General features: G+C 48.4%; 1 protein-coding gene across 1 annotated transcript in view; it reads left to right on the forward strand.

Annotated features, from left to right (window-relative positions):
* Positions 1 to 5,296: 5,296 nt before the first annotated feature.
* LOC144611575 (tubby protein homolog) overlaps positions 5,297 to 14,061 on the forward strand; it is a 35,340-nt gene continuing 26,575 nt past the window's right edge. The window contains exons 1-4 of the mRNA XM_078430743.1: positions 5,297 to 5,347; positions 9,898 to 9,939; positions 11,413 to 11,464; positions 13,752 to 13,902. Coding sequence (XP_078286869.1) covers positions 5,319 to 5,347; positions 9,898 to 9,939; positions 11,413 to 11,464; positions 13,752 to 13,902 — 274 coding nt within the window. The 5' untranslated portion in view covers positions 5,297 to 5,318. The remainder of the gene's footprint in view (positions 5,348 to 9,897; positions 9,940 to 11,412; positions 11,465 to 13,751; positions 13,903 to 14,061) is intronic.

Here is a 14,061-nt window from a genome sequence, read left to right on the forward strand (position 1 = left end):
ATAGACCAAGGATGGAGCCAGCAGCTGGGATACCATGGAGACCTCACCCAATCGACAACCCTTCTGCCGCATGAAATAGGCCAAGGATGGAGTCAGCAGCTGACAACTGGAGATACTTTTGGATCAGTAAGTTGCCAGCAGAATGCATACCCAAGGGACTGCATCTCACCACAGATTTGTTTCTCACCACAGCCCCTGTCCTGACTATTCCTCGTCAAGCCGTGACAAGCCATGAATTGGGATGGGGCAACCCTCAGTAAGGAATGTAAAAGAGCAACGCAGGAGGCATCCAAAATTGACGTGCAACTTGCTCAGGTTAAGCCACAGGTGCCCAGTAGAATGGTCCTACCAGCCAGTTGGAGTAACGCAGCGGGTCAGGCAGCATGCCTGGGGAAAAGGAATAAGTGACGTTTCGGGTCGAGACCCTTCTTCAGACTGAGAGTCAGGGGAAGGGGAAACAAGAGGTATAGATGGTGATATAAAGAGATATAAAACATAGATACATAGATATAGACATAGGTACAGTTCCATCCTACACTTATGACACTTATGTATAGTGATACTTGTACTGAACTGTATACAAAAATGAATTTCACTGTTCCTCGGTACATGTGACAAATATCGTGCCATTGAACCATTGATAAGGAGTGAGATCCTGCTACCTATGTGCAGGGTGCTAGGTACCCATCTAAAGAGCAAGACCTCAAAGGCTGCAATCTTTGGATTGTTTCCTGTGCCACAGGCTAGTGAGTATAGGGATAGAAGAAAAGGCCAGATGAATGGAGACACAAGAGACTGCAAATGCCAGAACCTTGAGCAAAAAAGACAGTGCTGGAGGAATGTATCAGGCGAGGTAGCATCTGTGGAGGGAAATAGATCCTTATTCGGTATGATTCAGGGGTCCGAAAAGGGGCCCGACCCAATCTAAAGAAAGTCCGGACCCAAAATGTCATCTATTGTCCGAAGGAGAGAGTAATTTAGGTGGAAGGGAAAGGGGAACACCAAAGCCTGGATTTCCAGCATTTTTTGTTTTATTTCAAATTTCTAGCATCTGTATCTTCTTTTTGTTTTTTAATTACATTGTTGCAGTGTTCTGCAGGAGTGGCCAAGACCCAACCATTTTCAAATGCTTTTTTCATTGGAAAATCAGAAATTGAACTATTTGCTAATTATTGCAATATTTAGTTCCATTCACAATACCTGAGAAAATGTATCAACTCAACCCTGAGAATTGCTTAGGCTGAGAAGTGGCAAGTACAATTGTACCACACCAAGTAGACAATAGACAATAGGTGCAGGAGGAGGCCATTCGGCCCTTCGAGCCAGCACCGCCATTCAATGTGATCATGGCTGATCATTCTCAATCAGTACCCCGTTCCTACCTTCTCCCCATACCCCCTGACTCCGCTATCCTTAAGAGCTCTATCCAGCTCTCTCTTGAATGCATTCAGAGAATTGGCCTCCACTGCCTTCTGAGGCAGAGAATTCCACAGATTCACAACTCTCTGACTGAAAAAGTTTTTCCTCATCTCAGTTCTAAATGGCCTACCCCTTATTCTTAAACTGTGGCCCCTTGTTCTGGACTCCCCCAACATTGGGAACATGTTTCCTGCCTCTAACGTGTCCAACCCCTTAATAATCTTATACATTTCGATAAGGTCTCCTCTCATCCTTCTAAATTCCAGTGTATACAAGTATTCCAGTAATAACTATCTCCAACAAAAATGGACACAAAGGTACTAGAGCAACCCAGTGGGTCAGGCAGCGACCCTGGAGAAGATGGATAGGTGACGTTTCGCGTTGGAATCCTTCTGTTTAGTTTAGAGATACAGCATGGAAACAGGCCCTTCGGCCGACCGAGTCCACGCCGGCCATCAATCACCCGTACACTAGTCTGAAGAAGGGTCTCGACCCGAAACGTCACCCATTCCTTCTCTCCAGAGATGCTGCCGACCCGCTGAGTTACCCCAGCATTTTGTGTCTACCACCTGTACACTAGTGTAAGAAAATAAATGCAAATGCTGGTACAAATCGAAGGTATTTATTCACAAAATGCTGGAGTAACTCAGCAGGTCAGGCAGCATCTCAGGAGAGAAGGACTGGGTGACGTTTCGGGTCGAGACACTTCTTCAGTCTGAAGTTACTCCAGCGTTTTGTGAATAAATAACTTCGACCCATACACTAATTCTACATTATCCCACTTTTGCTTCATATGCACTGGGGGAAATTTACAGAAGCCAGCTAACTTACAAACCTGCACGCCTTTGGAACGTGAGGGGAAAATAGATCACCCAGAAAAAAACCCATGTAGTCACAGGGAGAACATGCAAACGGAGGCTGCAGGGTGTGCCAACTACAAATACTCTAATTCAGCTGCTCTGGCAACCTAACCTCCCAAACCCTCATCACTGCCTGTAAGTTTCCCTCCAAGGCACAAAACCTAACTTGGAAACATATTGCCATTGCTTCATGCTGCTGGGTTTACGTTATTGAGCTCCCAACCAGCAGCCAGAAGGTCTGTAATGGTTCAGGAGGTGGTTGAACACTGTGCTGTCTGAAGAAGGGTCTCGACCCGAAATGTCACCCATTCCTTCTCTCCAGAGATGCTACCTTTCCCGCTGAGTTACTCCAGCATTTTGCGTCTATATCGGTGGTTGAACACTGCCTGTATGAGCCATTATGATGGCCATTAATTGCTGGTCTTGCAGGAATGGCTGCAGTTGTCAAATTAATGAAAAATAACCTGTTTTGGAAACGGGCCACACTTCAACTCTTTTAACATTACTGAAAATCTTTCTTATGGGTCCATATTTAACACAGGCCACAACAATCTCCTGTACACTTGCCATACTTCCAGCCTCCCCATCTCTAAGCACATACTGTAGGCTTCTGCTTCAAATACAGAAGGAATGCTGCTCCATAGGAAGGGTAGTCTGATAAACTCACAGAGGTGCATTATTAAGGGAGTGCGGAATTGAGAGAAGGGCGGTATGGAGGGAGTGCTGAACTATCAGAGATGGAATGGGAATAGGTGATGTTTCAGGTCGAGACCTTTCTTCAAAGTGAGTTAGGGGAAAGGGAAATGAGAGATATAGACGGTGATATGGAGAGATATAGAACAAATGAATAAAAGATGTACAAAAAAGTAACGATGATAAAGGAAACAGGTCATTGTTAGCTGTGGGCTAGGTGAAAACGAGTTCCAGACAATGAGACTCAACAAGATGGCTTTGAAGCTAGTACAATAACTTGGGACGGAGAGAGAGGAGGTGCAAGGGTTACTTGAAGTTAGAGAAATCAATATTCATACCTCTGGGTTGTAAGCTGCCCAAGCGAAATATGAGATGTTGCTCCTCCAATTTGCGTTTGGCCTCACTCTGACAATGGAGGAGGCACAGGACAGAAAGGTCAGTGTAGGAATGGGAATGGGAACTAAAGTGTTTGGCAACCGGGAAATCAGGTAGGTCCAGGTGGACTGAGCGAAAGTGTTCAGCAAAACGATCGCCAAGTCCATGTTTGATCTCGCCGATGTATAAGAGCCCACACCTTGAACAACAGATACAGTAGAGAAATGCCGAACGGGGCAAGTGCTTGCTGCCTTGCAGTGGGCAGTATCACACAGTGATGTACTGTGAGAGGGGCAGTCTTGTGGGAGTACTGCGCTATTGGAAAACTACTAGGAAATTGCTGCAGCATTGGCGAGGCTGTGCCAAATGTCAAAGGGACTGTATTGAGGGACTGCTGCAACGCCAGAGGAGCAGTACTGGGAGAACAGCAACCTTCTGGACGGACGATGCTAAGGAAATACTGCAAGGTTGGAGACGAATTTCTGATAGATTGTCAACAGAGAGATTGCACTGAGGGAGCACTGGCAGTTTTTAGAGAGCACCTTGGTCATAAGACCATAAGTGATAGGAGAAGAATTAGGCCATTCGGCCCATCACGTCTACTCCGGTTGATGGAAGATAGACACAAAAAGCTGAAGTAACTCAACGGATCAGACACCATCTCTGGAGAAAAGGAATAGGTAACGTTTCGGGTCGAGACCCTTCTTCAGCCACTGTCTTGATGGATCTGCCTTCATAAGTTCATAAGTTATAGGAGCAGAATTAGGCCATTCGGCTCATCAAGTCTACTCCACCATTCAATCATGGCTGATCTATCTCTCCCTCCTAATCCCATTCTCCTGCCTTCTCCCCATAACCCCTGACACCCGTACGAATCAAATAACATCTAACTAAGAAGCGCTAACATTTGCTCATGTAAAATTGAGGACCTATTACCCTGGAAGGTAGTTTCTACTGCTCCTATATTCAAACCCTCTCGTTGTGAAGGCCAACATGCCATTAGCTTTCTTCACTGCCTACTGTACCTGCATGCTTACTTGCAGTGACTGATGTACAAGGACACCCAGGCCCATTGCACTACCCCTTTTCCTAATCTGACACCATTCAGATAATAACCTGCCTTCTTGATCTTGCCACCAAAGTGGATAACCTCACATTTATCCACGTTGTACTGCATCTTACACTAATTAAAGTATTTATTCACAAAATGCTGGAGTAACTCAGCAGGTCAGGCAGCATCTCAGGAGAGAAGGAATGGGTGACGTTTCGGGTCGAGACCCTTCTTCAGACTGAAATACAGAAGCGGTGTGGGACCCTTCTTCCCTCCCCTTCAGACTGAAGAAGGGTCTCGACCCAAAACGTCACCCATTCCTTCTCTCCTGAGATGCTGCCTGACCTGCTGAGTTACTCCAGCATTTTGTGAATAAATACTTTCGATTTGTACCAGCATCTGAGTTAGTTTCTTGCACTAATTAAGAATCTACTTCTGCCTTAAAATTATCCATTGACTTGGCCTCCACATCCTTCTGTGGCAATGAATTCCACAGATTCACCACCCTTATGGTTATGGGGAGAAGGCAGGAGAATGGGTTTAAGAGGGGAAGATAGATCAGCCATGATTGAATGGCGGAGTAGACGTGATGGGCCGAATGGCCTAATTCCGCTCTTTATTGTTGACAGTGTACTATGTTTACATATTGTTGTGTTGCTTTCATTGTTCTATGTGGGACCATGTGACATTGAAGGTCCCTTGGTCTCTCGTGAACGTATGGGCAGGGGTGGGCCTGTCCCTTTGAGGACCAGGGCAGGCGGAGATGTGACGCGACAAAAGGGGGCGTTCCAGCCTGAAGGTGACGTCAGGTAGCCATGGCAGCCGGCGGCCAATGGCAGGGTGGGCATCTGTTTATGACGGGGCGCCGCGGCCGCGGCGAGGAGAGCCGGAAGTAGCGGCGGGGCGGCGTGTGGACTAGGATGAGTTCCATGCTGGTGGACATGGCCAGGTAGGGCAGCCCGAGCTGCAGCCGCAGCCACTCCCGGGTCCGCTCCAGCGGGCATGGGAGCAAGGGAGCAAGGGAGTAAGGGGAGGGGAGGGGAGGAGGGGAGCAAGGGAAGCAAGGGAGCAAGGTGCGGTGGACTGGCGCTTGACAGCTGTGATGTGGGACCCTTCTTCCCTCTCCCCTCCTCTCCTCTCCCCTCACCCCTCCTCTCCTCTCTCCCCTCCTCTCCCCTCCCCTCCTCGCCCCTCTCCCCTCCCCTCCTTTCCCCTCCTCTCCCCTCCCCTCCCCTCTCCTCTTCTGCCCTCTCCCTCCTCTCCTCTCCTCTCCATCCCTCTCTCCTTCCTCTGCCTCCCTCCCTCCCTACCTCCACCCCTCCTCCGTGCCTGGCTCCAGGAGGTTTCTGCCAAGACACGGCTCCAGAGTGAGTGGGATTGAAACCCAGTGGCACACAATCCACAGTGGCGAGTCTCTGTGCCAGTGGTGCCAGAGGAGCTGTCATGAGATCCTCCCATTTATAAGATACTCCCATTTACTCCCGTTTGACACATTGTCCTCGAAACTTTGTCCATGTACTTGTCCAAATGCCTTTTAAATGTTGTTATTCTACCTGCCTCAACTACTTCCTTTGACAGCTTGTTTCATATGCCAACCATGTTCTCTGTGAAAATGCTGTTCCTCAGGTTCCCATTAAATCTATCTCCTCTCATCTTAAACCTATGCCCTCCAGTTCTTGATCTGGTGATTGGTACCAGGGTTTACCGTGGGACCAGCACCGTCTCCTTCCACTGCCCACTGTATTTCCAGGGCATCTTTCACCAGTCACTTTGAAGCAGTCACCGAAGCTCTGCTGTTCTGCATTAAACCCTTGTCAATCGGATTACCCTCTAATTTGGGCGTCAGCATTTGAGGGATTAGCCATCTTAAGGCTCAATCCCTCACTGTTGTGCGAGCACACAGCTCTCTCTTTAATCCTTGCACCCATTCTTGTATCAAGATGCCTTTTGAGCTGGACGGGTTGCAAATGGAGTCCAGCACTGATCTGTGAGTAGACACACAATGCTGGAGTAACTCAGCGGGACAGGCGGCATCTCTGGAGAGAAGGAATGGGCGATGTTTTGGGTCGAGACCCTTTCTTCAGACTAATGTTAGGGGAGTTGGCGGGACAGAGGTAGAATGTAGTCAGAGACAGTAAGACTGGTTGGAGGACTGGGAAGGGGGGGGGGAAGGGGTATGGAGAGAGCGAGAAAGCAAGGGCTACTTGAAGTTAGAGAAGTCAAAGCTCATACCACTGGGGTGTAAGCTGCCCAAACGAAATATGAGGTCCTGTTCCTCCAATTTGCGCTGGGCCTCACTCCGACAATGGAGGAGGCCCAGGACAGAAAAGGAATGGGAGGGGGAGTTAAAGTGCTGAGTAACTGGAAGACTGCTTTGTGACTATTGTGGTATGTGAATGGAAGTGTGGAGTCTACCCTGCCTTCACCAACATGCCTCAATGACGTCTGCTTTTTGCTATGTTCACGGAAGAGGCCACAGGTGAAGGGCAAAGGGTCAAGAGAATATGAAGCCAATGAAGTAGCAATGATTGGGCTTTCGGCTCTTGAGTTGTTGGTTTCAGGGGAAGGGTTAACCAGTCTGTCTCGGGGACCAGAACAATGTTAATGCTGGGCGCAAGCATGGATTGAAAGGGAGAGGGAATGTAAAGGGTGTGAGTGAGGGAGAGTGTAGGCGAGGAGAGGGCCGGTGATGAGATGTTTGTGGGGAGAATTAGAGGAAATGTGTCTATCTTCATATCTTCATTTTGTGCCTATCTTCGGTATAAACCAGCATCTGCAGTTCCTTCCTACACGCATCTTGTTCCTTTGACGGCATCCTAGCAGGTTGGATTCACTCCAGGGGACTGGGATCTCCTGGTAGCCAGGGGCATGTTGTGATCTGCGCCAAATTGCCAGCTCTAATCTATCAGCTCCCCGGGGAGAAGGTATCGCATGGGGAGTCCTCACCTCCTCACGCTGCAGTGAGCGTGTTTAAAGGGCACTGGGTCTGCTGAAAGGACATCCTGTGCTCTTGCTATCATGATGATACCACTTGCCAATGATGCAATCACGATGTAAGCTCAGAGTCTTATGTTCCACGATTGGGACTGTTGCAGAGGGAGCAAGTGCACTGTTCTACACAGTAAAATCCTGGATTTTACATCTTGCTTTGCCCTCACGGCAACTCCTAGACCCACTCCGTCACTGACCCTGCAGTAGCTCCAGAACTGTCCAATGCTGCGTCGTATCGACCTCATTGGAGACCTTCCAATGAAGCAGATGGTAGGAAGGAATTGCAGATGCTGGTTTACACCAAAGATAGACACAACATGCTTGATTAACGCAGTGGGTCAGGCATCACCTCTGGAGAAAAGGAATAGGTGATATTTCGGGTCGAGACCCTTCTTCAGGTTTCGACCCGAAATGTCACCCATCCCTTTTCTCCGGAGATGCTGCCTGACCCGCTGAGTCACTCCACCCTTTTGTGTCTATCTTAGAGATAGATGGTTTGTCAGGATCACCAATTAGAGAGCGGTCCTGCCCTACCAACTACCTCATTGGAGACTCTTCCATACCATCTTAAATCAGACTTTAATGGACTTTATCTTGCATTAAACACTTCCCTTTATCCTGTATCTGTACACTGTGGGCGGCTTGATTGCTTGATTGTAATCATGTATAGACTTTCCACTGACTGGCTCGCACACAACAAAAAAGATTTTCACTGTACCTTGGTGTACGTGACAATAAAAACTAAACTGAAAAGTTTCTAACGGTATTTAAAAGAACAACGCAGTTATTTTCAGTTCCCATTGTAAACTTTGTTATCCACCCATCAGCTCTATTCCTCCCTTTGCCCAGAAACAGGTCATAAGTGAAAGGAATAGAATTAGGCCATTCGGCCCATCAAGTCTACTCTGTCATTCAATCATGGCTGATCTATCTGTCCCTCCTAATCCTATTCTCCTGCCTTCTCCCCATAACCTCTGACACCCGTACTAATCAAAAATCTATCTATCTCTGCCTCAAAAATATCCACTGACTTAGCCTTTAAAGCCTTCTGTGGCAAAGAATTCCACAGATTCACCACCCTCTGACTAAAGATCCAGACCTGTCACAATGCTGTTGTCATGCGTAAACCTGACTGGTTAGCACGCAACAAAAGCTTTTCACTGTACCTCGGTACATGTGACAATAAACTAAACCCAAACATGGCTAAACATATCCAATTGTGCAATGTTACCTAACCCTCCTTTTTTCCGATAATCCTTCAACATCTCTCACTCCTCAAATTCTGTAATCTGGTATTTTATCTCTTTGCGCTACATGTTGTACTTGTGTGTGGCTTGATTGTACTTTTGTAGAGTATCATCTGATTTAATGACAGAGCAGCGAACAAAAGCTTTTTACTATATGTCGGTACAAGTAACAATGGTGGGGCGTCACGGTGGCGCAGCGGTAGAGTTGCTGCCTTACAGCGAATGCAGCGCCGGAGACCCGGGTTCGATCCCGGTTACAGGTGCTGTCTGTGCGGAGTTTGCACGTTCTCCCCGTGACCTGCGTGGGTTTTCTCCGAGATCTTCGGTTTCCTCCCACACTCCAAAGACGTGCAGGTTTGTAGGTTAAGTGGCTTGGTAAATGTAAAAATTGTTGCTAGTGGGTGTCGGATAGTGTTAATGTGCGAGGATCGCTGGTTGGTGCAGGCTCGGTGGGCCGAAAGGCCTGTTTCTGCGCTGTATCTCTAAACTAAACTAAGTATACCTATACCATTATCAAATGCTGGTCTTTTGTACATTCCTGATGTACCCACATGTCATTCCTGAATATTACTTCAGCTGTTTGAATCCTAAACATTGGATTCCCCCACACCGCTCCACTCCATATCTGTCCAACTCACTCTCTCCTTCAAAGATGCTCTTTGAAAGCTGCTTGTTTAATTCACCTTTTAATCCTGCCTCAATATCTCCTTACATGGCTCAGTATCAGTTTTATGTCTGACAACATCCCTGAGGAACACCTTGAGATGATTTGATGCATGTAAATATTCTGTGTTCAGTTTGGTTTAGTTTAGAGATACAGTATAGCGTGGAAACAGGCCCTTCGGCCCACCGAGTCTATGCCGACTAGCGATCACCTGTACACTATTTCTATCCTACACGCCAAGGACACTTTACAGAAGTCAATTAACCTGCAAACCTGCACGTCTTTGGGATGTGGGAGGAAACCGGAGCACCCGGAGGAAACCCACGCAGGTCACAGGGAGAAAGTACAAACTCCGTACAGACAGCACCCGTAGTTAGGGTCAAACCCAGATCTCTGGCGCTGTGAGGCAGTAACTCTACCGCCGGGCCACCGTGCAACCAGTGCCACCATTGATAAAATTGTCCCCTCATTTCTGTACTGGGAGAGTTCCTTGGACGCAGGCAGCATAGTCACGGTAACTAGATACGTCTACATTTATTAGTAGTAATTCTGTCTCTTTGTTTGTCTGCATCCTTCCCTCCCTGCGGACGACCCCAGGACTGAGAATTCTCCAATTTATTCCACGATGCTCTCAGGAAGGTAGAGTTGAATATTCTTTCTGGCATTTTTAATTCTGGAAGTTTTATTTTGTACAGTCTGCTTAGTGCCATGGGCCAAGGGGTTATGTGGGAGGCGTTACTTTGCTTTCTCCAGCTCTGCTCTCCCCTTTCGTCCTGCACCCAGTCTGAAATTCTGCCTCGTATCACACTTGCTCCCCAAAACGATAACCCCCCCACTTCATATAATCCACCCTCGCCCGCCACTACTGATCCACAGTCCCTGATGTACCCACGTGTCATCCACTGCAAGCTCACCTGCTCTACATTCCTGGTCCGCACCCACATCCCTCGCCCCTCTTTTCCCATCCCCTGCAGTTCCATCCACTCTCACGCCAACCCAGTTTGACTGCCTCCTCTCCCCCACCACTCTCCACCCACCTCCCTTTCCCCCTCCCCATCCCACCAATTCAGACCCATCACTCTACTCCACCCAGCACTTTGGGTGACAGGGAGAAGGCAGGAGAATGGGGTTGAGAGGGGAAGATAGATCAGCCGTGATTGAATGGTGGAATAGACTTGATGGGCCGAATGGCCTAATTCTGCTCCTATAACCTATAAACTCCCACTCCCCATATCAATTCAGTCCCATCTCCATCAGGAAGAAGGTACAGGAGCCAGAAAACCATAATGTTCATGTTCAGGAACAGCTTCTTCCCTACAGCCATCAGGCTATTAAACACTATGACCTCCAAAATGTCTATATGTGATTGTGTGTATGTGTATATATATATATATATATATTGTAAGAAATTAACTGCAGATGCTGGTACAAATCAAAGGTATTTATTCACAAAATGCTGGAGTAACTCAGGTCAGGCAGCATCTCAGGAGAGAGAAGGAATGGGTGACATTTCGGGTCGAGACCCTTCTTCAGACTGAAGGAGGGTCTCGACCCGAAACGTCACCCATTCCTTCTCCCCTGAGATGCTGCAAGACCTGCTGAGTTACTCCAGCATTTTGTGAATATATATATATATATATATATATATATATATATATATATATATATATAATTATACACACACACATTTTATATTTAGATAAATATATGTTCTTTATTATGGTGTTTACAGTGTAATATGTTTACATATCAGTTGTGCTGCTGTAAGTAAGAATTTCATTGATCCGTTTCGGGACATATGTCACTAAAATACTTTTGACTCTTGGCTTGTCTCCACCCCCCCCACCTCGCTCATCTGTTCTATACTGTACCCCTAACTTCATGCCACCACCCTCCATCTTTCTCCCCTGTGCAATACTGTGCCCCTAACTTCATGCCACCACCCTCCATCTTGCTCCCCTGTGCAATACTGTGCCCCTAACTTCATGCCACCACCCTCCATCTTGCTCCCCTGTGCAATACTGTGCCCCTAACTTCACGCCACCACTCCCCCCACTGTCCACTGCCTGTGCTGTGTACGTTGACATCCTTGTGTCTCTGTTCCCCACGTAGTGTTTTGGACGAGGATGGTCAGAGATTGCGTCGGCAGAGGCTTGACAATCAGGTAGGAGGGCTGGCGGACCCCGTAATGGAGGGACCCGAAACGTCCCCCATTCCTTCTCTCCAGAGATTCTTCCTGTCCCGCTGAGTTACACCAGCATTTGGTGTCTACCTTCACTGTAATGGTTGGCCTGTGACCATTGAGATACTCCACCAGTGTCCACACCCACTGGATATTTGGTGCAGGACTGGGGAAAGGAGTATAGAATAAGCTTCACTTGTATCAAGGGTTGCCAACTGTCCCGTATTAGCCGGGACATCCCGTATTTAGGACTAAATTAGTTTGTCCTGTCTGGGACCACCATTGTCCCGTGTTAGTAGGGTTGCCGACTTCATCACTCCCAAATACAGGACAAAGGGTGACATCACCGACCCGCACCCCCCATGTGCCCTCACCCAGCCAGTGCTCAACCAATGGCAGCCGCCCGGGACAGGCGGCCGCCATTGGTGGAGTGGGAGCACATGGCCGCTGGCTGGGCGAGGTCACATGGGGTGCGGGGCGGTGACCCGTATTTGGGAGCGAGGAAGTTGGCAACCCTGGGTGTGGTTCCTCTATTTTGCGCGCGGGCCTCACTCTGCCAATGGAGGAGGCCCAGGGACAGAAAGGCCAGTGTGGGAAGGGGAGGTTATGGAGAAGATCAGATGGTCACATTGAACAGCGGGGCTGGCTCCTACTTCTGTGTTCTTCAATAATCCGATTTTATCTCATCCGGCCCTGACCCAAAAAAACAAAATATTTCTCAATCCGGTTCCATGTCAACTGCCGGGAGGGTAACATTTCCTGAATTCTTTCAAGAGCAGTTTGACATATTTCATGAGCCCAAATTGTCATTAAAGACCTCAACCAGTTCCCGATTCTAACCCAATACAATACAATACAGAGCTTTATTGTCATTCGGTACCGAGATACCGAACGAAATTACATTTCCAGCAGTCACAGAACACAACAAAAAAGAAAAGAACACAAGACACACGACCCCAACACAAACATCCATCACAGTGACTCCAAACACCCCCTCACTGTGATGGAAGGCAACAAAACTTCCCCTCTCTTCCCCCACGCCCACGGACAGACAGCTCGACCCCTACCGAGGCGACCGACCCACACAGCCCCCGCAAGGAGATGGAAGTCCCCGCGGCCGAGCCGCACCGGGCGCTGAAACGTCCCGCTGCCGAGCCGCGCCGGGCGATGTTAGGTCCCGCGGCCGAGCCGCACTGGGCGCTGCTAAGTCCCGCGCCAAGCACCTCGCCATTGCCTCTTGATCTGGAAGTATCTCTCAGGCCCTCATCCTTATCATCTTCCAGACCCCACGCCTGCTCCTTGTTGATCACAGCCTTGTTGTGAATCTCTCGGTCCCGCGCCCCCACGTGATCTCACCCAGCCAGCGGCCACGTGCTCCCGCTCCACCAATGGCAGCCGCCCGCCCCGGGCGCTGGCTGGGTGAGGTCACGTGGGGCGTGGGGCGGTGACGTCACTCTTTGTCCCCTATTTGCGAGTGAGGAAGTTGGCAACCCTACTTGTATGTAATCTTGCTACCCGTTCCTTGGGGTGCAATATAGAGAGTTACCATTGCTCTGTGTTGAAGCTATGCTGTGCCTTCTTTGGGATTATTTGATTGAATAATATAAATCCAGCTTTACACTTCGTCTAATCTCCTATACACCCGTCCTTTGGAGGAATAGGACAATGTAGGGGAGCTTTACTCTGTACCCTGCCTGTAGTATCCTTGCTCTGGGATTATTTAAGAACGAGCGTTAAGATAAATTTGGTCTGTAGTTTAGAAATACATCATGGAAACAGGCATTTCGGCCCACTCACGCCAACCATCGATCACCCCTTCACACTAATTCTCTGTCATGTCACTTTCGCATCCACTCGGGGCAATTTACAGAGGGCCAATTAACCGAACAACTTGCATATTTAGTTTAGAGATTCAGCATGGTTACAGGCACTTCGGCCCACCGAGTCCACGCCGACCATTGATCGCCCGTTCACACTAGTTCTATGTTATCCCACTTTCGCATCCAGTCCTCCACTCCAGGGGCGAGTTACAAGAGGGCCAATTAACTTGTAAACCTGCACATATTTGGGATGTGGGAGGAAACCCACACGGTCACAGAGAGAAGGTGCAAACTCCCCACAGACAGCAGCTGAAGGTCAGGATCGGACCCGGGTCTCTGGCGCTGTGAGGCAGCAGTTTATTTCTATCTGGGGCTGTGTTGAGGGAGTTTTATTCTGACTCTTTCTGCGCTGCACTGGGTCTAATGCTTAATTGTCTCTGCTTTCTCAGTGGAATCTCTTGAAGCAGAAACAGCGACGGAAACGGCAGGACATTCTGATGGTTCAGGCTAACCCAGATGCCAAGGTGAAGCCCAGGCAGCAAAAAAAGGCTGACGACCTGTCCTCGTCATTTGAAACGCATAGTATCAACATGCTTGCAGGTACTGCATCTATTCTTGTGCCACAGGGAGACTCTTGGACACAAAAGTAATTCTTTGACATTGTTGGAGCAACGTGGCACAGAGAGATTGAATGGTGCTTTAACCGTCACATGTGCAAACGCAGAGTGAAATCATTTTCATACGTACAGTCCAGCACAG

This window comes from Rhinoraja longicauda, chromosome 40 (genome assembly GCF_053455715.1).
Source record: "Rhinoraja longicauda isolate Sanriku21f chromosome 40, sRhiLon1.1, whole genome shotgun sequence".
Taxonomy (NCBI): domain Eukaryota; kingdom Metazoa; phylum Chordata; class Chondrichthyes; order Rajiformes; family Arhynchobatidae; genus Rhinoraja; species Rhinoraja longicauda.